This window comes from Rhipicephalus microplus, chromosome 1, assembly GCF_043290135.1.
Source record: "Rhipicephalus microplus isolate Deutch F79 chromosome 1, USDA_Rmic, whole genome shotgun sequence".
Lineage (NCBI taxonomy): Eukaryota > Metazoa > Arthropoda > Arachnida > Ixodida > Ixodidae > Rhipicephalus > Rhipicephalus microplus.
This window is the reverse complement of record NC_134700.1, coordinates 119,089,053-119,111,337: the sequence shown is the minus strand read 5'-3', so window position 1 is coordinate 119,111,337 and position 22,285 is coordinate 119,089,053. Positions and strand designations below refer to the sequence as shown.

General features: G+C 45.8%; 1 protein-coding gene across 1 annotated transcript in view; it reads left to right on the top strand.

Moving 5' to 3' along the window:
* LOC119183818 (neural cell adhesion molecule 2-like) overlaps nt 1-22,285 on the top strand; it is an 85,373-nt gene that overhangs the window by 44,637 nt on the left and 18,451 nt on the right. The window contains exons 6-7 of the mRNA XM_075867045.1: nt 2,066-2,362; nt 4,673-4,957. Of these exons, the coding sequence (XP_075723160.1) occupies nt 2,066-2,362; nt 4,673-4,957 (582 nt within the window). The remainder of the gene's footprint in view (nt 1-2,065; nt 2,363-4,672; nt 4,958-22,285) is intronic.

The following is a 22,285-nucleotide window of genomic DNA, read 5'->3' as shown; positions in this document are numbered from 1 at the left end:
CGTATAACAAGGGAATAAAAAGCTTGACAATCTACAGAGTCATCTGTTGTGTACAGTTGGCGCCACAAGGAACGTCCTCACATTTTGTGCTACCCTCGAAATGAGGTCATGATTGTCGGGAACAGATAGTGGAAACGCCGTGTTTCGAGCTAATCGACTTGTGGCGTGTCAGGTCAAGAGGAGTTTTGTTGTCTTGTCAAAAGCAGTCGTTTCTTTCCGTGAATAGTGACTCTGAAGGAGATCGCAGTTGTATTCCGTCTGCTTATATAAAGTCTGATTGATTGATTTGTGGGGTTTCACGTCCCAAAACCACCATTTGATTATGAGAGACGCCGTAGTGGAGGGCTCCGGAAATTTCGACCACCTGGGGTTCTTTAACGTGCGCCCAAATCTGAGTATACGGGCCTACAACATTTCCGCCTCCATCGGAAATGCAGCCGCCGCAGCCGGGAATCGAACCCGCGACCTGCGGGTCAGCATTGATTGATTGATTGATTTGTGGGGTTTAACGTCCCAAAACCACCATATGATTATGAGAGACGCCGTAGTGGAGGGCTCCGGAAATTTCGACCACCTGGGGTTCTTTAACGTGCACCCAAATCTGAGTACACGGGCCTACAACATTTCCGCCTCCATCGGAAATGCAGCCGCCGCAGCCGGGAATCGAACCCGCGACCTGCGGGTCAGCAGCCGAGTACCTTAGCCACTAGACCACCGCGGCGGGGCACCGGCGGGTCAGCAGCCGAGTACCTTAGCCACTAGACCACCGCGGCGGGGCACCGGCGGGTCAGCAGCCGAGTACCTTAGCCACTAGACCACCGCGGCGGGGCGCTTATATAAAGTCTGTCCTGGCAAGAGCTCATTTTCCAATTGAGTAAATACGGCATACCCAGTACAGAAAAGTCTGAACTCTTATTATTTTTGCCGACAATCCTGGTTCAAGTAGACCTTTATTAGTTGGTTCCATCATTAACGTCATTTGTTTCAGCGAACGTCCGCTTGAGGTTCCAATAATAGAAATAGAATGAAATGAAAAAAAAACTTTATCTTTTGTCCTGCAAGACGCGTTTAGGGCGTAGCGGGCGTCTCCTACGCAGGGGCAGGCATATATTCATCTGTATACTTGTGATTTTTCAAACACAGCAAGCCTTTCATAATAAGTCGAATTTTTCAGTTTTGTGGTGCCTGCGCTTGCAAATCACAAGATCTAATGAAAACAATGAGAGCACTTGAACGCACAAAACCGATATTGTACAGTACGGTCCACTGTTACAGGGAACGTGCGAGTGCGTGGGTCGGGGTCTGGGGAGCACAAACAGCTGGTGAGATTTCAAAATGCGGCGAATGCGCGTTGGTTCATTGATGTGGTGCGTGCCCCATGTCATCTGTACGTCTCTGCCGATGCACTTGGCTTGCGCTAGTGAGCCATGAGCCTTCGTGCTTTTTCGTTTTCATGCTCTATATAAGTGAAAGTAATTATGTTTTAAATTAGTGGCATAATTAGTGACAAAAGCCCCGCATTCAATGAAAAAAATAACGTGCTCATGGTCACAGGGCACGGTAGTTTCTTTGCCACCCCTCCCTGCTTAGTTTCCAGTGCTTTCGTCGGGACGAGAGAAGAGATAATGCAATTGTAGCATGTGACAAGGCTTTGTAACTCTACTCGCACTGGACGGACTCTTAAAATTTTTGCGGCGTGGTATTCGTGAGGTAATAAACTCTTCTAATGAATTCATTTCACGGTTACTTGAAAAAGTGTTTTAGGGCCACTCTAACGCATTTTGTTTGTCAGGTGTCTCCACAAAACCAGCCTATTCGGCGATCAACTGCTCGTGCTGTTACAATTTACTGCGTGCACGCACGGGCGCGCGCGCGCGCGCGCGTGTGTGTGTGTGGGGGGGGGGTGCGTGTGTGTGTGTGTGTAACGAAACATATCAATAAATATGCACTTAGACGTTCGAGGGCGCACTTGGGGCTGGATTTCGCAATCTCAATCAACTTCTAAAGGCACAGCCTAATGGTCCCCCAATTTTTTTATGTTATTTCAAAATTTCTCAATGTGCAGTGCGCCCCACATTAGTGAAGATAAGGCGCACCGAGATCGCCATCTCGGCTGGCGTACTTGCTGAGATCGGCTGCGAAGTGTGGGGATCCAGGCCATCACCTGTGGTCACGTGGTGGAAAGGACTGCGCGAGCTCAATCACACGTTCGTCTACTTGTCCACGGACGGCAATGTGACCACGAGTGTGGTGTCGTTTACGCCTCCGAGAGACGACCATGGTTCCAGTCTCGCTTGCCGCGCCAAGAACCCGACAATGACCGAAAGCGTCGAGGAGGACACCTGGACCATGAACATCCAGTGTGAGTGAACTGGTCAAACGTCAACCCAAATGGCGTAAAATAAGAAAAACAAGCAAAATATCATATGTTGAGCACGGTTGAACTATATTAGATAGCAACCACTGAGCGGCTCAGCAGGCCAGCGTGTCGAGCGAACGAGTGGTGACGCCACCCTCGCATGCACGGCCCGCTCGCACAACCAGCATTTTTTTTTCTTTCGAAGCGAGCCACTTTGTCGCTCATTTCGTCTCCTCAGCGAAGCATGTGCAGCAAACGAGTGGTGCGAGCGTTTTCCAAACAGAACCTCTGCTTGATTGACACTCATTTCTACTTCGGTCTTGTTCAACAGGTGAGGCAGCAATGCACTCCGCTATAATGTTACTCCCACAAAACAAGCGTGCCATCACTCAGGCTTATAACTGTTTCTTTCGTGTAGCGCTCCTCTCCTCCGCTGGGTCCGCTGACCCACTGAGTCGCTCAGCTATTAAAAACTTGTGTTGTGGCCGTGAAAGAAAAAGAGCACGTAGCAAGAGGCAGTTCATGATGTGCTAAGGTGAAGTAGCTTCTACTATGTAAATTGCAGGTCACAGAGCTGATTCAATGTCTACGTGACGTCATAAAATCTCCCAGCCTTGTAGAAAGACTTAAGCTTTATTATTACAAGATAGTCTGCGCGGCTCGATTACCGGTGGTTATTGTTTCGTCAAGGCTTACTATTTGTAAATTTCTGTAATTATTCTGACGACACCAGTCAGTTATTACCAGCAAAACGTTAATTGGTTTTGATGAAATGAATAATAATTGCGCATTGTTGTAATTATTAATAAGTATTTGTTAAAGTATTGTAATGACTAAATGTAATTGTGCCGACCATTTCGTTAAAAAATTCTATATTATCTTAAAAAAAATGGCAGCATATCCACGGGGTGGATGATGGAGAGTGGGGCGAAGCATCCGTCCGTGTATTCGTTCTTGCTTCCGTCCGTCCGTGCGTCCATCCATGTGTCCACCCATGCATCCATCCGCCCGTCCGTGCGTGCGTCTGTACGTGCATCCGCACGTCCATCCATGCGTCCGTACATGCGCTCGTCCATGCATCCACCCTGCGTCCGCCCATGCGTCCATCCGTTCGTGCAGCCATCCGTGCGTCCGTCCATGCATCTGTCTGTGTGTCCATTCGTCCATCTAGTCAACACTCCAAGTACAACAATCTCACATCTTTTCATTATATATTCCGCATATAGAAGCACCGCCATCCAGCAGACATTTAAAGGACTAAACGAGAGGTGGCACACGCACACTTTCTTATGGCTGGCGCTTCGTGTCTACTTCCCACCTTTAACCACCTCGAGTTCATGGTATATACTAGTGCACTGTATTCATGGCACTGCGGCCCAACGCTCGCTAAACCTTTCTGAAACAAAGGAGGTTACGTCCAGCAAGTATAACGTAGCAACCTTTTCTTGTCAGATACTGCTCAATGTACATGCCAATGGCTGCTAATGGGGAATGAGAGAAAGAAAAATTTGGCTTTTAGTTAACGCATACGCTGTGATTTGTTTATTGTTCAACAACGCACAGGAGAAATCTCCCACCGGCACCCCCTTGGAAGTCAAAGCGTAAGACATGTTACGTACTACGAGGGACGAACGGGTGTCGCTTTGAGGAGCTTCGCCCCTAAAATGACTTTTTGGAAAGTTGCACAGAGGCTCCGAGATCGCTCCGACAATTAGAAAGCGCAAAAATAAAAGCAGTAACTCTAAATGGGTTTTTCTTCTCAATATTTCAAGTTCCCATTTACTGTGAGCTGCAACGAGGATGAAAACTGTAATAAACATAACAATGCACTCGGCGTTTGAAGTGCCTTGTTTTAATGCGTTTTTCCACACAGTGACAAGAAGACTGCAAACAAATAATGTTTATAATGGCTCTACAAATAAGCAGATGCATCAGAAAATCAGCACTCTGGGAATAATCCAACGACAACTGTTTGTGACGCGTATGCCATACGATGTTATACCTAAAATTACCCGTAGCAGGGAACGACTTAACTGAGCGTGGAGCAGCGTCAATTGAATAGATTATGAACGACTTTCGCTTTAGCATAGATAGGTGATGCCGTTACATTTTCGACACAGTGAAGTTGAAAATAGGATGAAGGATCAGCCAAGAGACACGTGATAGTTAGGATGCCCTCTATATTGCGCGTCAGTTTTTTCCTGTCATGTAATCGCTAACATTAGTGATATAATGTTACGTAGCATGAACAGGGCCCTATCCATCAGTGTAGTCGTAATAATGTGTCACGTTTCTTCTCAACCGCTGTTCCAGACAAACCAAAGATCTCGCTGCAACTGGGCACCAAGCTGAACCTTGAGAATATTCAAGAGAACAACGATGTCTATTTCGAGTGCCATGAGGACGCCAACCCTCGAGTTGACGAAGTTTCCTGGCAGTTCAATGGCAACGAGCTGCAGTCCTCTGAAAACGTGCTCGTCTCCAAAAACTTCCTCGTCATCCAAAGAGTGCAGACGCACCACTCTGGCTTGTATTCCTGCAGCGCCGAGAATTCCGAAGGGCGGACACAGGGCGAGACGCTTGAGCTGCGCGTTCAACGTGAGTCTCAACTCCCGAAGAGAGTTTTCTTCAATGTAGCTTTCGCACAGGAGGCAGCAAGGATGAAAATGAATTTTTTTATTTACGAAGTGCAGGACTACATACAGCTTTCATCCACCTCGATGGTGCTGTAGTTGTGACGCTCGACAAAAGACCTGAAGATTGTGGGATCAACACGGCAGTGGCGGTTCTATTTCAATGGCGCAGAAATGCTAGCACAGTGTTTTGAAAATATGGAAGGGGTACTGACACAAACTTTTGCGGCCGAAGTATCTGACGGGGTAGATTGCCGTGAACATTTGTCTACCATCTGCAAAATATAAACTGCGAACTTGGAAGATATTTTAAATTAATTCTAAAGTTTGTGTGAGCACTTTACTTTATCATGCCATTAACACCCTCGAAGGGGATCCTTCGGAGACCCCCAACTTCCCGCATGTCACCAAGCTGCAGTCAATAAAACAAGTTATGATGGCGTCCTAGCCGCCATTTATTTTTTGCTACGTTTGTTCATGCAGTCTATACTTGTCGGCAGCTGGTCGCGAGTGCGTGGACGGGGCACACGCTTTGAAAATTTTGTGTGTGGTGACACTGCAGTCCCGTTTGTTATTCGAAAGTGATTCTTAACGTGGACCTTGCGGAAGTGTAACAGTTCTGTGAGCTGACGTAGTCGAGACCTGCACACGCTAGGTGGCGATAGTTGCACCCGTCGACTTCTAGTTCTTGGAGCTCTCTCAAACCAAAACTGAAACTGGTTGATAATGAGGGGCCTGTGATTATTTATCTGTCGCGTGCGGCAGCAAACAGTGTGTCGTGTTAGGACTAACAACACATTGCAGGAGAAAAATTGGAGGCCACAGTTTTTGGGTCAATACCTCTTTAAATGCACGGGATCATTACCGTAGGGGCTTTAAATAAAATTTTTAGTGCCTTTGAACAATTAAAAATAGCGATTGAAAGTGTTAGTATCTCTCCAAAAATTGTGACAGTAGGGTCGGTGATGGCCACAAATTAAATCATCTTTAACGTGTACACGTAGGACGCATAATCTCATCACGCACACCAGCTCTATACGGGAAACAATAAAAATACCGCAAGCTGGCTACACCTAAATTATGTCATTATATATTTTTTAGTAAATATACAATAATTATCCGGACCTAAACACAACGCCATAACACAGCGTTGCATGCCATTGACTACATTAAAATTCTACCCATTGGAACCAAGAAGCGATTGAATAACCAACCCTTTCATGGTCCAAGGGCGAAAATACCTTTCGTAAACGAAGCACTATTGCCCCTTTTTTGCCTTCTGTACAACGGCGTTACTGAAAAAAAGTGACAAGGAGAAAAAGTGACAATAACGTGTAGTATCTCCAACCGAAAAGCCCTCGCTGAATCCTCACGCTGATGTGCTTTGCAGTGAAGGCGAAGCAAAGGCAAGCTTTGAACTAGCCTATTGTAGAAACAGATAGAAAAATTACTCTATGAAATGAAAAAACTTTATTTCAAAACTCTACCTCGAAAGAAAAAGTATCTCAAAAAAAAGTGCGTGTCATTTACCTTCGTGGTCTATTCACGTCACCTGATACCAAATTTGGTACATGTGGAGCTAGCGAAATGGCTGTTAGCGCACTATGAGTGTAGCATGTAGTCATGTTTTAGATGACACGAATGTTATTATTATCATGTCTGGTGGTGTTATTTACTTTCGTCATCCATTCACGTCCGTAATATCAAATTTGGTAAATCTGAAGCAAGAGAAATGACCGCGAGCACATCATGAGCGTGGCGTGTAGTCATGACTAGTCATAAAATTAAAATCGTCACATGTATATCATGATTTACCATACCAGTTTTGCAAAATATGTGAACGGAACCACCACAGGAGCAGCAAGATCATGAAATGTAAATCATGACATTCATGACATGCACGACATGATTTTCACGTTCGATTAGACAATTATGTAATTATGTTCGCAATAGAGTCTTGCTATGCCATACCAGTTTTGGTATCGATACCATTATTGGGATGGTCAGGAGAGCTAAAAGACGTCGGTGCCTAGATAGATAGATAGATATATAGATAGATAGATAAATAGATAGAGAGATAGATAGATAGATAGATAGATAGATAGATAGATAGATAGATAGATAGATAGATAGATAGATAGATAGATAGATAGATAGATAGATAGATAGATAGATAGATATGCTCAAAGTCGGCGACGTTCGGCAAGAAGTGCTTCACATTTACCATGTAGAAAAGCTGTTGATGAACCATTTAATCGACAAAGATCTCAATTTTGAGGCGTTTTATACCGACTGTTTTACCAACAAGCTGAAGGTCTGGCAATGAGTTTTGTACTGTCAAAAATGCGGATGTCTCTTTTTGTTCAGATGCATACTAACAGTGTATAGACGCCTGCAGCAGACTGTCTGTTTATTTTAAAGGATAGAGCATGGAATCATACCAGTAAAGAATTTTCAAAAAACACGTGCTTATGCTGGATAGGGCATTACATAACATGGCTTCCAGGCCAGTGCTTCTTCTAGCTTATCTTGTTGGTATGCGAGCATGAAGCAAGCGGCCAAGTGCTGGCAATACGACAAAGAACCCAAGATTCTTGGTGTTGTCATCTAAGAGAAATAAAAAAAGCAAAGAAAAACTGAATCCGAGACCACCAGAAGTTTTGTCCGGCAAAGTGAGCGCGATAAGAGCACTGGTTTATTGCAAGTGCCTCGACAGGGAGTTGGACAACTTTCCTGTCGCTGTGTATTACTCTATAATGCTTAACGTTCCGTGACGACCCTTTCAGGGTTATTTCTTGCCCCAAGGCTGTCTCCCCTCGTATTCACTTGAGAAGGCTGTTAAGTGTCTGTTTTGCTTGCTTTCTTATACACTTTGGTTTATTACGATGTCTTGCTCCAAGTCTTCATGTATAATTGCTTTTCTGAGCCTTTTATATTTTCCTTCGTGGAGGCAGCCAATGAGCTTAAGACGTTGTGTACCATGTTTAGGAGCTTCCTTCTTGTGCTCGCTGCTTGTCCTATACCAGCAATGTTTGCACCAATGTTGCCTGTAAACTTCTGCGGTCGTGCTCAAGGTCACCTCTCCAGTGGTTCCAAGAATGCTCACTGGATGGCACGCCGCCACCCGACATGTCGGATTTCTACACTTTAAGGTAAAAGGGTGGTAATAGGGTGTGTGGTTCGTCCTTTTGGGGACTAATAGGGCTGCCACAACCATTTTTACCTTTAAGGACTAACGGCACTGGGTCTAGCAGTTAGTCCTCACAGACGAGCTCAAGGGACTAACAGTTAGTCCTCACATTTACCCTCTTGTGAGTAACCAATATTTCCACAATTCACCTCAAAGGACTAATATTTAGTTCTCACATTTGCACCTTATAGAGCAACTGTTAATTCTTACATTTACACCTTACCGGGTAACCGTTCGTCTGGCAAGGTGCAACTGTGAGGTAACCGTTAGTCCTCACAGTTGCACCTTGCCGGACGAACGGTTGATACACTCAAATGCTCCAATCGGATTAACTTTTTATCCCTAGTTCAAACATTGTTTTTTGTTTATTTTCCGCCAGGCCTAATACTTTTTTTCGCCAGTTTTTCAGTGCAGTCAGCGACAAATCGCGCAAAAAAAACACGCAAAAAGTATTTAGCCACCTATGTGTAACTGCTTTCGCAGTAACGGCAACAACGAAAGACAAAGTGAGACATCAAAATCTTTGTATTTTTACATACACATGAAGTTTCTCCATTCTTTTAAGTGAATTCATGGTGAAGTGTACAAGTCTAGTCTCGTTGTCAAATCTTGTTCACTCTTTGGGGAGCTCCTCTGAAGGAAGTGATAGATGACAGGCATTGCACACGCCAGCGCACGCAGTCTTCTGCCTGTTGTGTTCCCATGGCTGCACGTACAATAATATAGTAAAAATAGGTAAACACACGTGACAGAAGATGAAGATACACGCATGTGACAAGTACGTCCACGTTAATATAAAAAGAAGCGTTAAAATATGACACAAAAGTAACTTTACTTTCAAATTTCGCACAGTCCTTCTGAAGCTGCTCTGACGAAAGAGATGGCTGACAGGCATCGCAGACGTCAGCGCACACAGTCTGCAGCACGGTGTGTGCCCTTGGCTGCACAATAAGTGTGTAAAATAGTGAGTCACACGTGACAGAGGATGAATACAACTGCATATGAGAAATACGTGCAAAGTGAAATGAAAACATACGTGAGATATGACATGCTAATAATTTCACCGTGATGTCATACATCGTCAAATACTCATTTCGATCCCCGTAGCGCAGCAGCTTAGGAGTGGCGGCCGCAGCCACAACTCCGCGAACCACCGTGCCGCTAACAAGTCGGCGAGTCCTGAGCGAGCGACGTCGTTCAGCTCGAGCAAGTGAACGCGAAACCAAACACGGCGCTGCACGCAGAGTCTCTGCCGCCATCGAACTTCGAACAGGGGAGCGAGCGTACGCTTGGCCGCCGCCACGAACAGTGCCGAGCTGGTTCGGAGCTAGCGCCGATGAAATCGACGGTAATGCGGCCCTTTTCCAGAAACTCGAGCGAGTGCAGTGCGCAAACGTGAGTCCACCGCCACGGTTAACGGACGGCGCCGAGCTGCTTGCGACCAACTGACGGGAAAGCCAACTGTAATGGCCAGCAATTTTCAGTGAGTTCCGACGCTCCAAAAAGCCCCGCCAGCCTGTGCTGGTGCATTTACAGCGCGCCACATACTACAACCGAGCTCTTTACGAGAACACGCAACGTGTTTTCGACAACTCCCAACGCAGCGACGAGGTCTCAGCCAAATATCGTCAGCCCGGAGCTCATCGCGGCGGTGAAGACAGGTGAGCACTCGATGAGCGAGCGTACGGGAGGCCGACGGCGATGGCGGCCAATTTCCAGGCGTTCACAAAGCACAGGCCAACTACAGATGCCGAAGCTGACCTTCCCGATGCACTTCGTGCGTGCGATATACAACACGACTGAGCCCGTTGCTGGCAAGCACGATCCGTATCGCACATGCGACAAGTAGAGTAGAATAAAGAATGATAACCTACTCGCATTAAAATCCAGCGCTGTTTTCTGCCCTGAGTCAGACTGAAGTATATATCCGGTAGGCCTGTTGTCTTCTCGGCCGCAATATTAGCCTCCCAACTGTTGCTGTCGTGTGTTGGTCATGACTGTCTTGAAGCCAAAGATATACAGCGCGGCGTGGTGACGTGTCAAGACTTGCTCCAGACTTCATGGGTGCAGCGAAACGCAAAAGCAGCACTCCGAGCGTGACGCAACGCGAACCATCGCCGGCAAAATACGGGGAACGACTGAGCCAGCAGAGGAGAGAAGGAGGATTGGTCACCTTGGCAACGCTTTTCGCGCTGCCTGCAATCCCCTGGTGGCTCATCCCTTTGGAGCGCGTTTAAAGAATAAGTGGTTTCGCGCTGCAGGCTTCCCTCTGTGGTTGCTCCTCAACGGTCAATCCGTTCATCGCGCGCCCCTATTGGGCTCCGTTGTTCTTTTTTCGGGTGATTTGGCCTTAGACTGTAGGGCTCGCGCACTCGCCTCCTCGAAGTAAATCTGACAGAAAGGGAAGTGAGGACAAAAGCATGTGGTTGTAACAGTCTCCCTTTGAGAAGGTCACCTCAATAACGTCACACGGGGGATGTATAGGAGGAGAAAAAAAGGAATGTGAAAGAGATAGGAGAAGATGAGGGTGTCAGTGGTGTTTGGTCTGTCTGCACGCGCGCGAAACCACGCCCCTTAGAAAACGTCAGTTTACCGCTTATTTTAAGAATGCTCACTAGGCAGTGCGTGCCACCGAGCCGTTAATTTGTATCTCTGCAATGTATTAACTATTAAAAACATCGTGTTATTACACTGAAATTGCGCACGCTACGTTCGAAAGTTAAAAACAAGCATACACAGTTCCAACAATGAACCGTCGTTCTTGTGTTTACACATGCGTGTCTACATTTGTAGAACCTCAAAATTGCTTTAAACCCCCCTTCTGCCCCCCATTTTCTCAAGATATTTTAAAGTTTTAATATTATTAAATTTATCCGTCAGGAGACTACTAACATTGACCTGTCATCATTCTGACTGAAAGATAAATGCTATCATAACACTTTGCTTCTTTGTAACACGGTTTATGTTTTTTATTATTGCTACAAACGAGTATGTAAGAGATGCTGCGACACGTGATTAATCTCGACACTTTATTCTTGATTGATTAGATTGATATGTGGGATTTAACGTCCCAAAACCACCATATGATTATGAGAGACGCCGCAGTGAAGGGCTCCGGAACTTTCGACCGTCCCTTTATTCTTCACGATCAAAGCATAACGATGAAGGCTACCTGCGTCTTAGCCGCCCGGCGAGAAGACTCGTGCTCTTCTAGCGCGCACCTCTAGCTCCGAGAACAAGCAGCGTGAGAGGCGCAAAGCTGTGACTAAACATAATGATGATAATTTATAAAAATGAAGGCACCACAGGGCTCTCCGCCCCCTGCTTCTTTCCACGATTTGAAAGGTATGTGCAAAAAAGCAAGAGGGACTGACACTACGTGCGTGAGCGACAGTCTGGATTTAGTCCATGTGGAAGTCCGAGTTGTTACTGTGAATAACGTTGAGTACCCGAGAGATTCGGCCGGCGACAGTCGGAGCCGCAGAGCGGATGAGGTGCGCGCCGAACAGTTTTTGTAGGCATTGATGATGCAACCCTGCGAAGTCCTTTTGAAAATTGGCATCAGCGACACCAGTGGTCGCGACGCAGAAACCGACTGAGTGCGGATGGTGCGGAGTGAGGTGCTGGCTTGTGTGAGCAGGCGTCGAACGTGGTGTGTAATCGGCATAGACGTGAGTTTTAGTGAGAACTCGACGCTTCCTTTGCGCGGTGTGAGCAGAAGTACACAGGACAATGGTGACCGGTGCACCCCGCTGGAAAAAAATGGCAGCATATCCACGGAGTGAATGATGGAGAGTGGGCGAAGCATCCGTTCGTTCATTCGTTCTTGCTTCCGTCCGTCCGTGGGTGCGTCTGTGTGGCCGCCTGTGCGTCAATCCACCCGTCCATGCGTGAGTCTGTTCGTGTGTCCGCACGTCCACCTGTGCGTGCGTCCCTGTGTTCGTCAATGCATCTGCTCCTGCGTCCGTCCACGTGTCCATCTGTCCGTGCAGCCGTCCGCGCGTCCGTCCATGCATCTGTCTGTGTGTCCGTTCGTCGACCTGTTCAACAGTCCAAGTACCACCATCTCGCATGTTTTAATGATATATTCCTCATATAGAAACACCGCCATCCAGTGAAGATTCCAAGGACTGAACGAGAGGAGGCACACGCACATTTTCTTACGGCTTGCGCGTCGTGTCTACTTCCCACCTTTAACCACTTCAAGTTCATGGTATATACTAGTTCACTGTTTTCATGGCACTGCGGCCCAACGCTCGCAAAACCTTCCTAAAACCAAGGAGGTTACGCCCAGCGAGTATAATGCAGCAACCCTTTCTTGTCAGATAGTGCTGAATGTACATGCCAACGGCTGCTAAGGGAGAATGAGAGACAGGAGAATTCGGCCTTTAGTTAACGCGCACGCTGTGAATTTTTGTATTGTTCAACAACGCAAAGAAGAAATCTCCCACCTGCACCACCTTGGTGGTCAAAGTGTAAGACTGATTACACACTACGACTACTGCTACGACTACGAGGGACGAACGGGTTGCGCTATAAGGAGCTTCGCCCCTAAAAATGCACTGCAGCTCACTCTGTGATTTTCGAATCGGCTGTAGAGGCGGCAGGAAGGTGCACTGAACAAAGATGAGCAGGTGGTACGAGAACAAGGTGTACATGGGTCGATCGCACCGACGCGAGCAAATCTCTGTCTCATGCTGAAGGAAAAGGCCCCGGACTCAATCAGCACTGGCCAGGACTGCTGCGTCGTCAAATGTTGTATAGGATGTGCAGAGTTCAAGCTCTTCAATGCTTTCCACAGAGATGTTCGGCGGCAAGTCGACATCCACAGGTGACCTGGGCTCTGCCAGATCAGAAAAATGCGTGAATTTCGCACGTCACTGCCTTGGGTGGCCAGCATAGCAGATCTTTGGACTGGCACGGCGTGATGGTCACATGCATGCGTGTGCAGTGAGTCATAACTGGGTTGCTCCACGGTGGGCATAACTGCAGCGTCGTCCACAATCGTCGCCATAATGCGGTAGTTTCGCCTCTGGCGTGGTCAATGGCAGCTGGCTCGGTTAGGGTGTCGCCTGTGGTGTCAGCTTAGAAGTCACAGGTGTCGCCAAATTGAATGTCCCACACAGAGTCAGTAGGCGCTGAAGTCATGCTCAGAGATGTGTCCGCAGGCATCGACCACTCAACCAAAGGTCGATTTTCGGATTGCGTATGCTACGATACATCAGTAGAGTGCTTTGTCGTTGGAAGGTCTTCTACCTCATTGTTGTGACATATTGCTGGACGGGATGCGGTCAAGGCAAACTGCGAAGGTGACTTGACTTGCTTACGTTAGGCAAAGAACTAATTTCCGCGTTGGGTCAATCCCTAGTTGGAGGCGATCATCAGCGACGCAAAACTGTAGGACAGCATCGCACAGTCCGTTATATGGGCGGGGTCTCCAGGAAAAATGGGTGAGGAGTTGTTTGAAGTCAGTTGGAAGGATATACTCTAGGACCTCTAACATAAACTCATGGATTCAAATGTTGTTTGGCGCAAAGGCAGACTTGAATGCCACGAACAATGTGTCGACACAGACACAGTAGGATGCTGGCAGCAGGGGGTTGAATTGCGCCTTCCAGGCTTGGTCAAGGGAGGTCTGTGGGCCGAGTGGTACCACTCGCTGTGGCGCAGAAAAAACTTGGAAGTCACGGGCCTCCGGAAGCGGGTGGTGGGTGAGGTCGTAGCAGGCCAGCGCCGCTGAGTAGAGGTCATCGTAGGGCTGCGTGTTGGAGTTTGATGTGGCAGCGAGGTGATGGAACTCGACTAGCAGCGCGCCGAGCAAGATGGCGGGCAAAAGTGGCTAGTCCGTGATGCCATTCACCGTGAAAATGGCGTCGAGCTGCATAAACCATAGTTTCTGGTCGGTCGTACGGAATGCTGGCACTGGCGGTCAGAGTCATGGAAACATGGCTGCTGGTGGCTCGTTGGAGGGCCCGTTCTTCGGGTCACCACTTGTAGCGGGAGGCACAGAGACGTGTTGAATCTCGCCACTTTATTCTTCAGTGCCTACGCAAAGGGGCAGTGGCGGCGTCGTCCGTACCGCCAGGCGCGAGGACTCGTTCTCTTCAAGCGCGTGCCTCCAGTTCCGAGCACGAGCAGCATGAGAGGAACAGCGTTGCCTCTAAGAATTGATGATGAATGAGGAGGATTAAGGCACTACAAATACTTTCTGAACCCTTCCTGTACAGCACGCTTTATATATGAAGAGTTTTTGCTACTACGAGTCCTGGAAAAACTACAATTAAAGGAAGCCTACGCGTAGTGAGTTTGTCAACAACTACACTATTTTCCTTTCGGGTAAATAAATGCGAGAGTTAGGTCAGCACTGATCCCTACATAAGGACTCTTGCAGTCTCAGGTAATCAACAATACGAAAAGCTGTTGCTTAACATAAGGAACTGCTGTACAGGGGTGTTCAGTCAGGACAACTGGTACGTTCTTCCACTTTGCTTGGTCGTCTCAGCTCATGAGCGCCAACCCATCGATCTCACACGCAAGCATACAGCAGTGGCAAGTCTCGATTTCTTTGTGACAACGCGTTGCGTGGCCGCGTTACTCCGCCTTCTCTTGACACCCGTAGGTAACCCAGTGAATGCTTTCAGATGCGAAGCAGCTCTTTGACTAGCACGTGTAAAGCTTTCCATCCATGTCTCCGTGCCAACGTGGCGCACCTTGTTCTTCCCTCCGCAGTTGTTTAAACGGTGCCCAGTAGGTCAAGTCTCAACAGCGCGTCGACGTCACTTTCTCCTTCACCATCAGCAGCCGCTGGTTCCTGGGTGTTGTTCCTCCGCCTGTTCGCGACACACTTCTCTCTCCCTTCATCTTATTCGCCACCCGCAACGCTCGACCGCACGTCGATTGCAAACACTCTTTCGGCTCGTTTATCTGCGATGAAACTTGCACGAAGCCAAACCCAAACCTTCCTGAAATATCTTTGCGTTTCAAAGAAATGGTTATTCGAATAAAGGCCACACCAAGTTTCACTTCAAACCATTGTTCCAGCACCCGGGCCGACGCCCCTATCAGTCGGGTCAGTGGCGTGCGCACAGCTGCTGCTTCGCATCCCATCATGATTGCCTTCGGGTAGATGGCACTTAATTCTTTTATTTTAATAAATGCTTTAGCTCACTTCCTTTAGGGCTGACTAAGCGGTTGGTACATTTTCCCCTTTGTCTGCAGTTTTAAAAGTCGCTTCACGCAGACTAGTGTACGTATATATACGTATAAAGTCGACATTTCTGGACATTCACAAACGAGCCATATATTTTTAGATGTCGAAGGTACATGGAAACGTTCTCACAATCCCAATGAAGCTCAAAAGACGTGCGGGTCACCCACTTTTTCGTGGCATTTTATTTCATAGAGATATATTTTACAATACGCTTGTTATAAATTCCTATGTTTTTCGGCTCTTAGTTGTATGATGATGACAATTTACTATATATATGTTGCCAAGTCACAGCGTGGAGGGGACAGCAGCGGCGAGGTAGTCAATTCTACCCGCCAGAAACATTTTCACCAAGTATTCCGAACACGTCGAACCTTAAATGAGAGTTACCGCAGTGACAGAACTCGTACCACCCTCAGGAAAACGCACTGGAAGCGTCGCAACGTGGCCGAGGTTAAAAACCACGCAACACAAATTCGTTACCCAGTCACTATCAGCCCAGGTTTACTCCAAACTTCAGCAATCTTCAGCGTCTTCACTGACATTTCGAACGACAATGGCGACACATCCAGTGTCGCCATTGTCGAAATATTCTCCGAAATATTTTCAGACGAAGTTCAAGCGAAATATTAAAAAGTTAAAGTTCAAGCGAAATAATAAAAAATCCGAAATATTTTCAGACGAAGTTCAAGCGTGGAAGAATCCAACCACCATGATGCAGCCAACCCCGCCCACCTGAAGCACTGTCGGCCGCTCCACGCGCTCGCAGTCATGGCCGAGTGTGGTCGGGGCTCAGGGCGCGAAGAGCTAGCTGTAAGAAGCACAGGAAGATGAAATACAAAACAGCTGGCCCAGGAACGGGTGCTGTCTGTGTAATTTATTCTTTTACACTATATACAAATGTATTGACGTTCACAAATCGGGACTGCGCAGCAGGATATAACCCACGCGATCGCGTCGCCTAGTTGAACCGATTAGGTGACGGCACTGCAAGAAGAACTGAACAAAACAGATCGTGAAAGTTATCCTTCCTACTTAAAGAAGAAATTTCAATCACTCAATACAATGGGCGATTGAGTGTACGACTGAATTGGCTTCCTTGAAGGGTTTATATTTCATAAATACAGTGAAAGCCATACAAGTACAAAAAACTCGTACACTGTTCAAAAGTGCTTTTTATTGGTGCGAGTGGCTTTTACGAGCTGACGTAAAAAATAACGAAAAAGTACAAGTTTTAGTGACTTCACCCAGTGCTTCTGAAAAAGAAAAAGACCACGAAGGCGGCAAATCTTACCTTTTTTTAATGCGGTTCTGTGATGTCTTCCAACAAAAAGCGGTAATGAATGAATAAAAAAAGAGATACAAGAGACTTGATAACGAGCTCGCCATAGTGCAACAAATGTCCAATGCTTTAGGCCATCTTTGGCTATCCAATATTTACCATTTTCCTATTTTTATAACAAATATATGAACGCTCCGCGCACATACAGGCCATCACCGTCACGGTGAGACTCTGTATAAAGCTGAAGGGCGATGACATCGCTGCGCACGTTTTGTGCTCAATGTTACCTTGCAATGGCAGCCGAAGGTCATGGGACGAGCGGAGAGGCTAACGCGCTAAACGTCCTGAGGGATTCGGGATTTAGGCTGCGTGCTTGCAGCAGGATGAGCCTAGCGATAACTATGCGCAGAGGTTCACAGATGGTTCATACATTTATGCTTGGTGCGTTCTTATTACTGGGTTCTATGCAGTCTGCCGATATGGGCGTCTGGTTGCCATTTTTTCGTTTGCACGACGGACAGAGCCTGTCGAGTTCCACAGGGTACATGCGATGGTTCCCGTAAGGAAGGAACCACACCGTCTGATGCCTGCGTATACCAACACTATAGTTTGGCTCAATTAAGGTTGGTTCATCATCATTATCACTGGGCTATCAATGATATACACCACGATGGTGCCTTCGCTAAGTGTAGCAGCCGCTTTTCCTTACGCCAGCGTTAGTTGGGGTTGCGCCAAGTCAGATTATAAAAAGTTGAGCTCATAAACCAACTTCTTATAGCAAAGCGACTTCTTGTGATCAAATTGATCCATCCGCCTTAAGAACCGAATTGTGACGTTTTTCTTGTCAATGCAACTTCTCTTCCAAAACCGAAATACGTGGAGAGAAAGAGCCCTTGTAGAGTTCTTGGGTGATTCTGGGTACAGATGCTACAATGTACCCGGCTCACAATTCACCAAATTACCATGTTAGAAAGTGGTATTGCCATACCCGATAAGGCAATTGTATTTTAGTTTGTTTCACTCTTGCTTAAAATGTGCGATTGTGTGCAATAGTGCAAGTTGAGTATCAAATACCAGAATGTGCTTAGTGTGGTACGTTGAAGGAAGCAACAAAATGGAGAAGGCAGGGAGGTTAACCAGAAAGACATCTGGTTGGCTACCCTACACTGGTGGATTAGTGAAGGAGACAAGAAAGTTGAGAAAAAGGGAAGAGAGGGAAAAGAAAAAAAGGAGAGACTGACAGTGATTTCACAGTACCTTGGAAGTGTTGAAAAACATATTGAACAAAGCGGACGGGTAGAATTGGGCAGCTCTCAGCCGCATATGATTCGTAAAGAATAAAGATGCTGGTAAAATACATCTGAAGTTGGTGGCACAGCCAAGGGATAACACACTGAACCCGTGCCCTCACCCTCCACAATTTCTTTTTTTTTGCCATGACGTACATTGCACGGAAAGACAGTCGACTACATCTGCCAGATTGGACCTCATTTCAGACGAAGGGAGTGCCTCCCCTCCCCCCAAAAAATGCTGCCTACGCTCTTGTTTCAAATACGATTTATTTATTTCCGTAGTAATTTCCAGTAGAGACAAACGCAAGCACATATCTGTGCAGTGTTGCATTACCTCGTTTTTTCTCATGATACACCTTTGAGAAAGGTCATACTAGGTTAGAACATAGCTGATCAGTTTTAATATGCAGCTATGAGAAAAATTTATATCCAGTAAAGGGTCGCTGCTTCATTAGCAAAGCTGCGCCAAAATCTTGTAGTAAAGTTAAAAAATGCATTTTGTACAACAATGTCAGCCTAACCCAATCTGTGTTTAGAGTGATTACGGTAGTAGCACAAGCTAATAAGCCTCAACTTCAAATTTGAGAAAGAAGGCTGAATATTACCAGATGTCAAGAACTGATGCGAACACTCATCGAGAAAGATTCACGGTGTATGAGTTTCTTGACGTTGTCCGGCAACCTTGCCAAAACGAAAAGCAATATTCTGGATTACATGGACACGCTTGCAATACCAATTGGGTCTTACGACACGTTCTAATTAGACGGCACAGGACAAATTACAGAGTGCTGCTACAAACTAGCAGATCTTGGTTTTTGAAGCCTGAGTCAAAGCTCAAATACTTGCACTGCACACACAGGTGCAATTCAAAAAGGGCTCCGAAGTTTGTAAAGACGATTGCATAAGCTAAATGTGACATCTCTCGTGGAGACACGTTCAGGGATACAAGTGGTTTTAATCATGAAATGTGATGCAAGCGTACAAAAAAATGCTACATGTGGCTCCTCTGTATTAGTTACGTTCATTGTGAGAACAACAATACTTGATTGGAATAAAACTGACATTGATTTCCAGCATTTCATGGAGAACTTCACCACAAAGCATATTATACACCTTTAAATAAGAAATTTTGCTACTTGATTCCGACAAGACCAAGTGCTTATATACTAGTGGCAGTGTATTGTATGATAGAAATTTGTGATTGAATTTGAATGCAAATAGTTAGATGATTACAAACAGGACACCCTCTATTTCTTCAATTTACTTGAAAAAACATTATCATTTCCAAAAAAAACAATAAAATATAATACTGTGTTCCATAGCAATATAGTTAACAATCCCGCAGAAAGATTGTAATATGAATTGCTTCTGAAATCATGCTTTCTGAAGCTCATAAGCGTCAAATATTTGTAGAAGAAAAAGATCTGTTAATGCTTAATATTGCGTGCTCTGCACAAAGGCCACGGGAAATCACTGACAAACGTCTGCAGAATATGTTTTCTATTCTTTGAAGGGTTTATATTTCATAAATAGAGTGGAAGCCATAGAAGTGCAGCCCACTCCTGCGATAGCCCGATTCGGGCTGCAGTATGTAAAAATAAGTAAATAAATAAATAAATAAATAAATACGTGTAAATATAATGAAACTTCGAGCTTCCACCTCAAAACTCGTAATTCCAACTAAAATTTCTGCTAGATTTTATATCTTAATACATGGGTCCACAAATTATGACTGAATGACAGAAGGGGATTATGGAAACGAAGCCATACAAACTGCTGCTGACAAACGCTCTCAAAATGCGGTGTCCATGCATATTTTCTATTGGTTATTTTTGCACTAATTGGTCGTTCAAAAATATGTCGTACTTCAAATAAGATTTCGCCTACATTTTCTATTTACTTTCAACTGCATATGCACTAATATACCACTTCTTTCAGTAGCGAATCTTGTTAGATCTTTTTAGAATACGCACATGATGGCTGTCACTTCTTTATTTTTCTTTTCTCACATCGTAGAACATAACATTTTGAATGATCATGAATATTTATGACTGGTTTCGGTTGCCTGACCACAGACGGGAAGTGTGAGTAATAGAACGCGAGAGACTGTCTCGCTCGTCAAGAAGCGCTTTCGTGGCAGCCTTTCACTCCCTTTCAAATGTCTGAAACGTTCGTTTTGAAACTTCCTTCCGTAGTGCAGACCATCAATCAAAGCCGCGCTGCGGCAGACTCGCATATGTTTGTTGCTGCTGCGTTCATGCTCCTTGCAGTGCAACGAAATATGGGAGTCTGGCTCGCATCACATAAAGGAGCCCCAGAGAGTGAAACGTCGAAAATACATCTCAGCATCAAAAAAAAAGCGTGAGTGCTGTGATCTTCTTTTACCAGAACTCGGGTGAATTGTGTTATTCGGAGTAAAGCGAGAACTCTGCCTACTCCATTTTCAGGTCTCACTTTCTTCGTGTGCCTTCAGTACCATGACGTTGAAGTTTCTGTTGAAGATAAAAAAGGCAAAAACTACGCAAAACGAAACGCAGTCGACCATAAAAGGTGGTGTTGATGGAAAGCTCAAACGGCAAGGGTTTTCTGCAAATAGTTGGGGTACAATGTAACTTTATTTCATTCTTCACTTCGCTGCACTTCTAGGCATGGAAGTTTATGCCAGTGAGCTAAAGCTCTCTTATGGTCGCCTGAACTTTGGTTTGCAACATGGTACGTAGGGCACCGAAGGTTGCTTTATAGATGAAGCTTTCAGCTGAGCGAGACAAGTTTATTCTGATATTGTTATTTCAACATTATCATATTCAGCCTAAGTACTCCTCTTGAAGGGCAAACGCCTCTTCTATGATCCGCGAGTCAGCCCAGCATGGTGATTTCTGTTGCCACGTTACACCTGCGAACTTTTTAATCTTATCAGCCCGCCTAACTTTCGGTCTATCCTTTGTGTGTTTGCCTTCTCTGGGAATCTAGTGAGTTACCCTTGATAGCCAGTGGTTATCGCGCCTATGTGCAACGTGTGCGACCCATGTCAATTTCTTCATTTTACTTTGAACTATCATTTATCCTGGCTTTAAAGACGATAGTCTTTCTTGAGCACCTTCGACGTCAAAACTATGGTCTGTCTGTCTCTCTGTACGCTTTTTTGCGTGTCTGCTGTAACGATACCTCTAACGGCACCAAGAGTTACCTCAAACGGCTAACGCCATCCGCTCTGCCCACCAGTATTGTTCAAGTTTCAACGATCATACTTGTGCGATTGTCAATTAAAAAGCAGTTATTGCGTTTATCTGACGAACCATAACAACACGCCGATATATTCTATGTGTGCCTTTATACTAGAGAAGGCTCACATAAGTAGTCCTAGGGACCGTAGCATTTATCACGCTGCGCTGAGAGTGCCACGGGATGCTCAAAAAGGCAAGTGTTTCCAACGCTTTGCGCAGACGACACGGTGGTGGCACCAGCCCGTCACTTTGCGTTCTACACCTTATCGCCTCCGAGACAAACGCGCATCTTTCTCCATGGGCGCGCACGCTTTTTTTTTTCGAAGATAACTGCCAGATGCCGCTCGTGTCTAACCTGCCTTAGAAAGCCTTCATGTGTGTGCGTCTCGCTCGTTTGCCTTCGCTGCACAGATCGAGACTCTTTAACGCAGTGGTTCTAGATAAATATTCACAAATTTTCTCACGAAGAACATCAAATAAACGTTTTGTTCACTCTCTGCACACGCATGACTATCGTCTTTTGACGATAGTTGCAGTGAAACATGCACAGACGAGGCCGATTTTTTTCTTTGACCCGCTCTGCCCTCTTCTTGTCGTTTAATGTTACACGTATTATTTTGTTATTTATTCCTATCCCAATGTTAATAGATATATCTATCACTTTCCTTGTTGCTACATTTATCACCAAGAAGTTACACATATAACATTGTTAATCCATACTGAAACTTTCACGTGAAAGTTTGCAGTTTTCGAAACACCTTTGGTACCTCTCCACTAACCATAGAAATCATATTCTTATCGCGTAAACTTTTGTCGTGGTGTAAACGGCAGTAACCTATAAAGGTATGGATGAGTTGTGTGGAATTACTGTTTGATAGGCAACACAAGCTGGTCTTCCGTTGCCTACCAAGTGTCGCTTAGGTGCAAAAAAATAAAACGAATTCGTCAGGCGTGGGCCTGCGTACAGAAATGCACCAACAAAAATGCGCCTTTCAAATGCGCTTTGATAACCCCATTCTTGTACAATTTAAATAAGCTGCCCGCATCTTCCCACAGGAGCAACTCGAGCAGATACGTCGCAGAGTGGTAGTGACATAG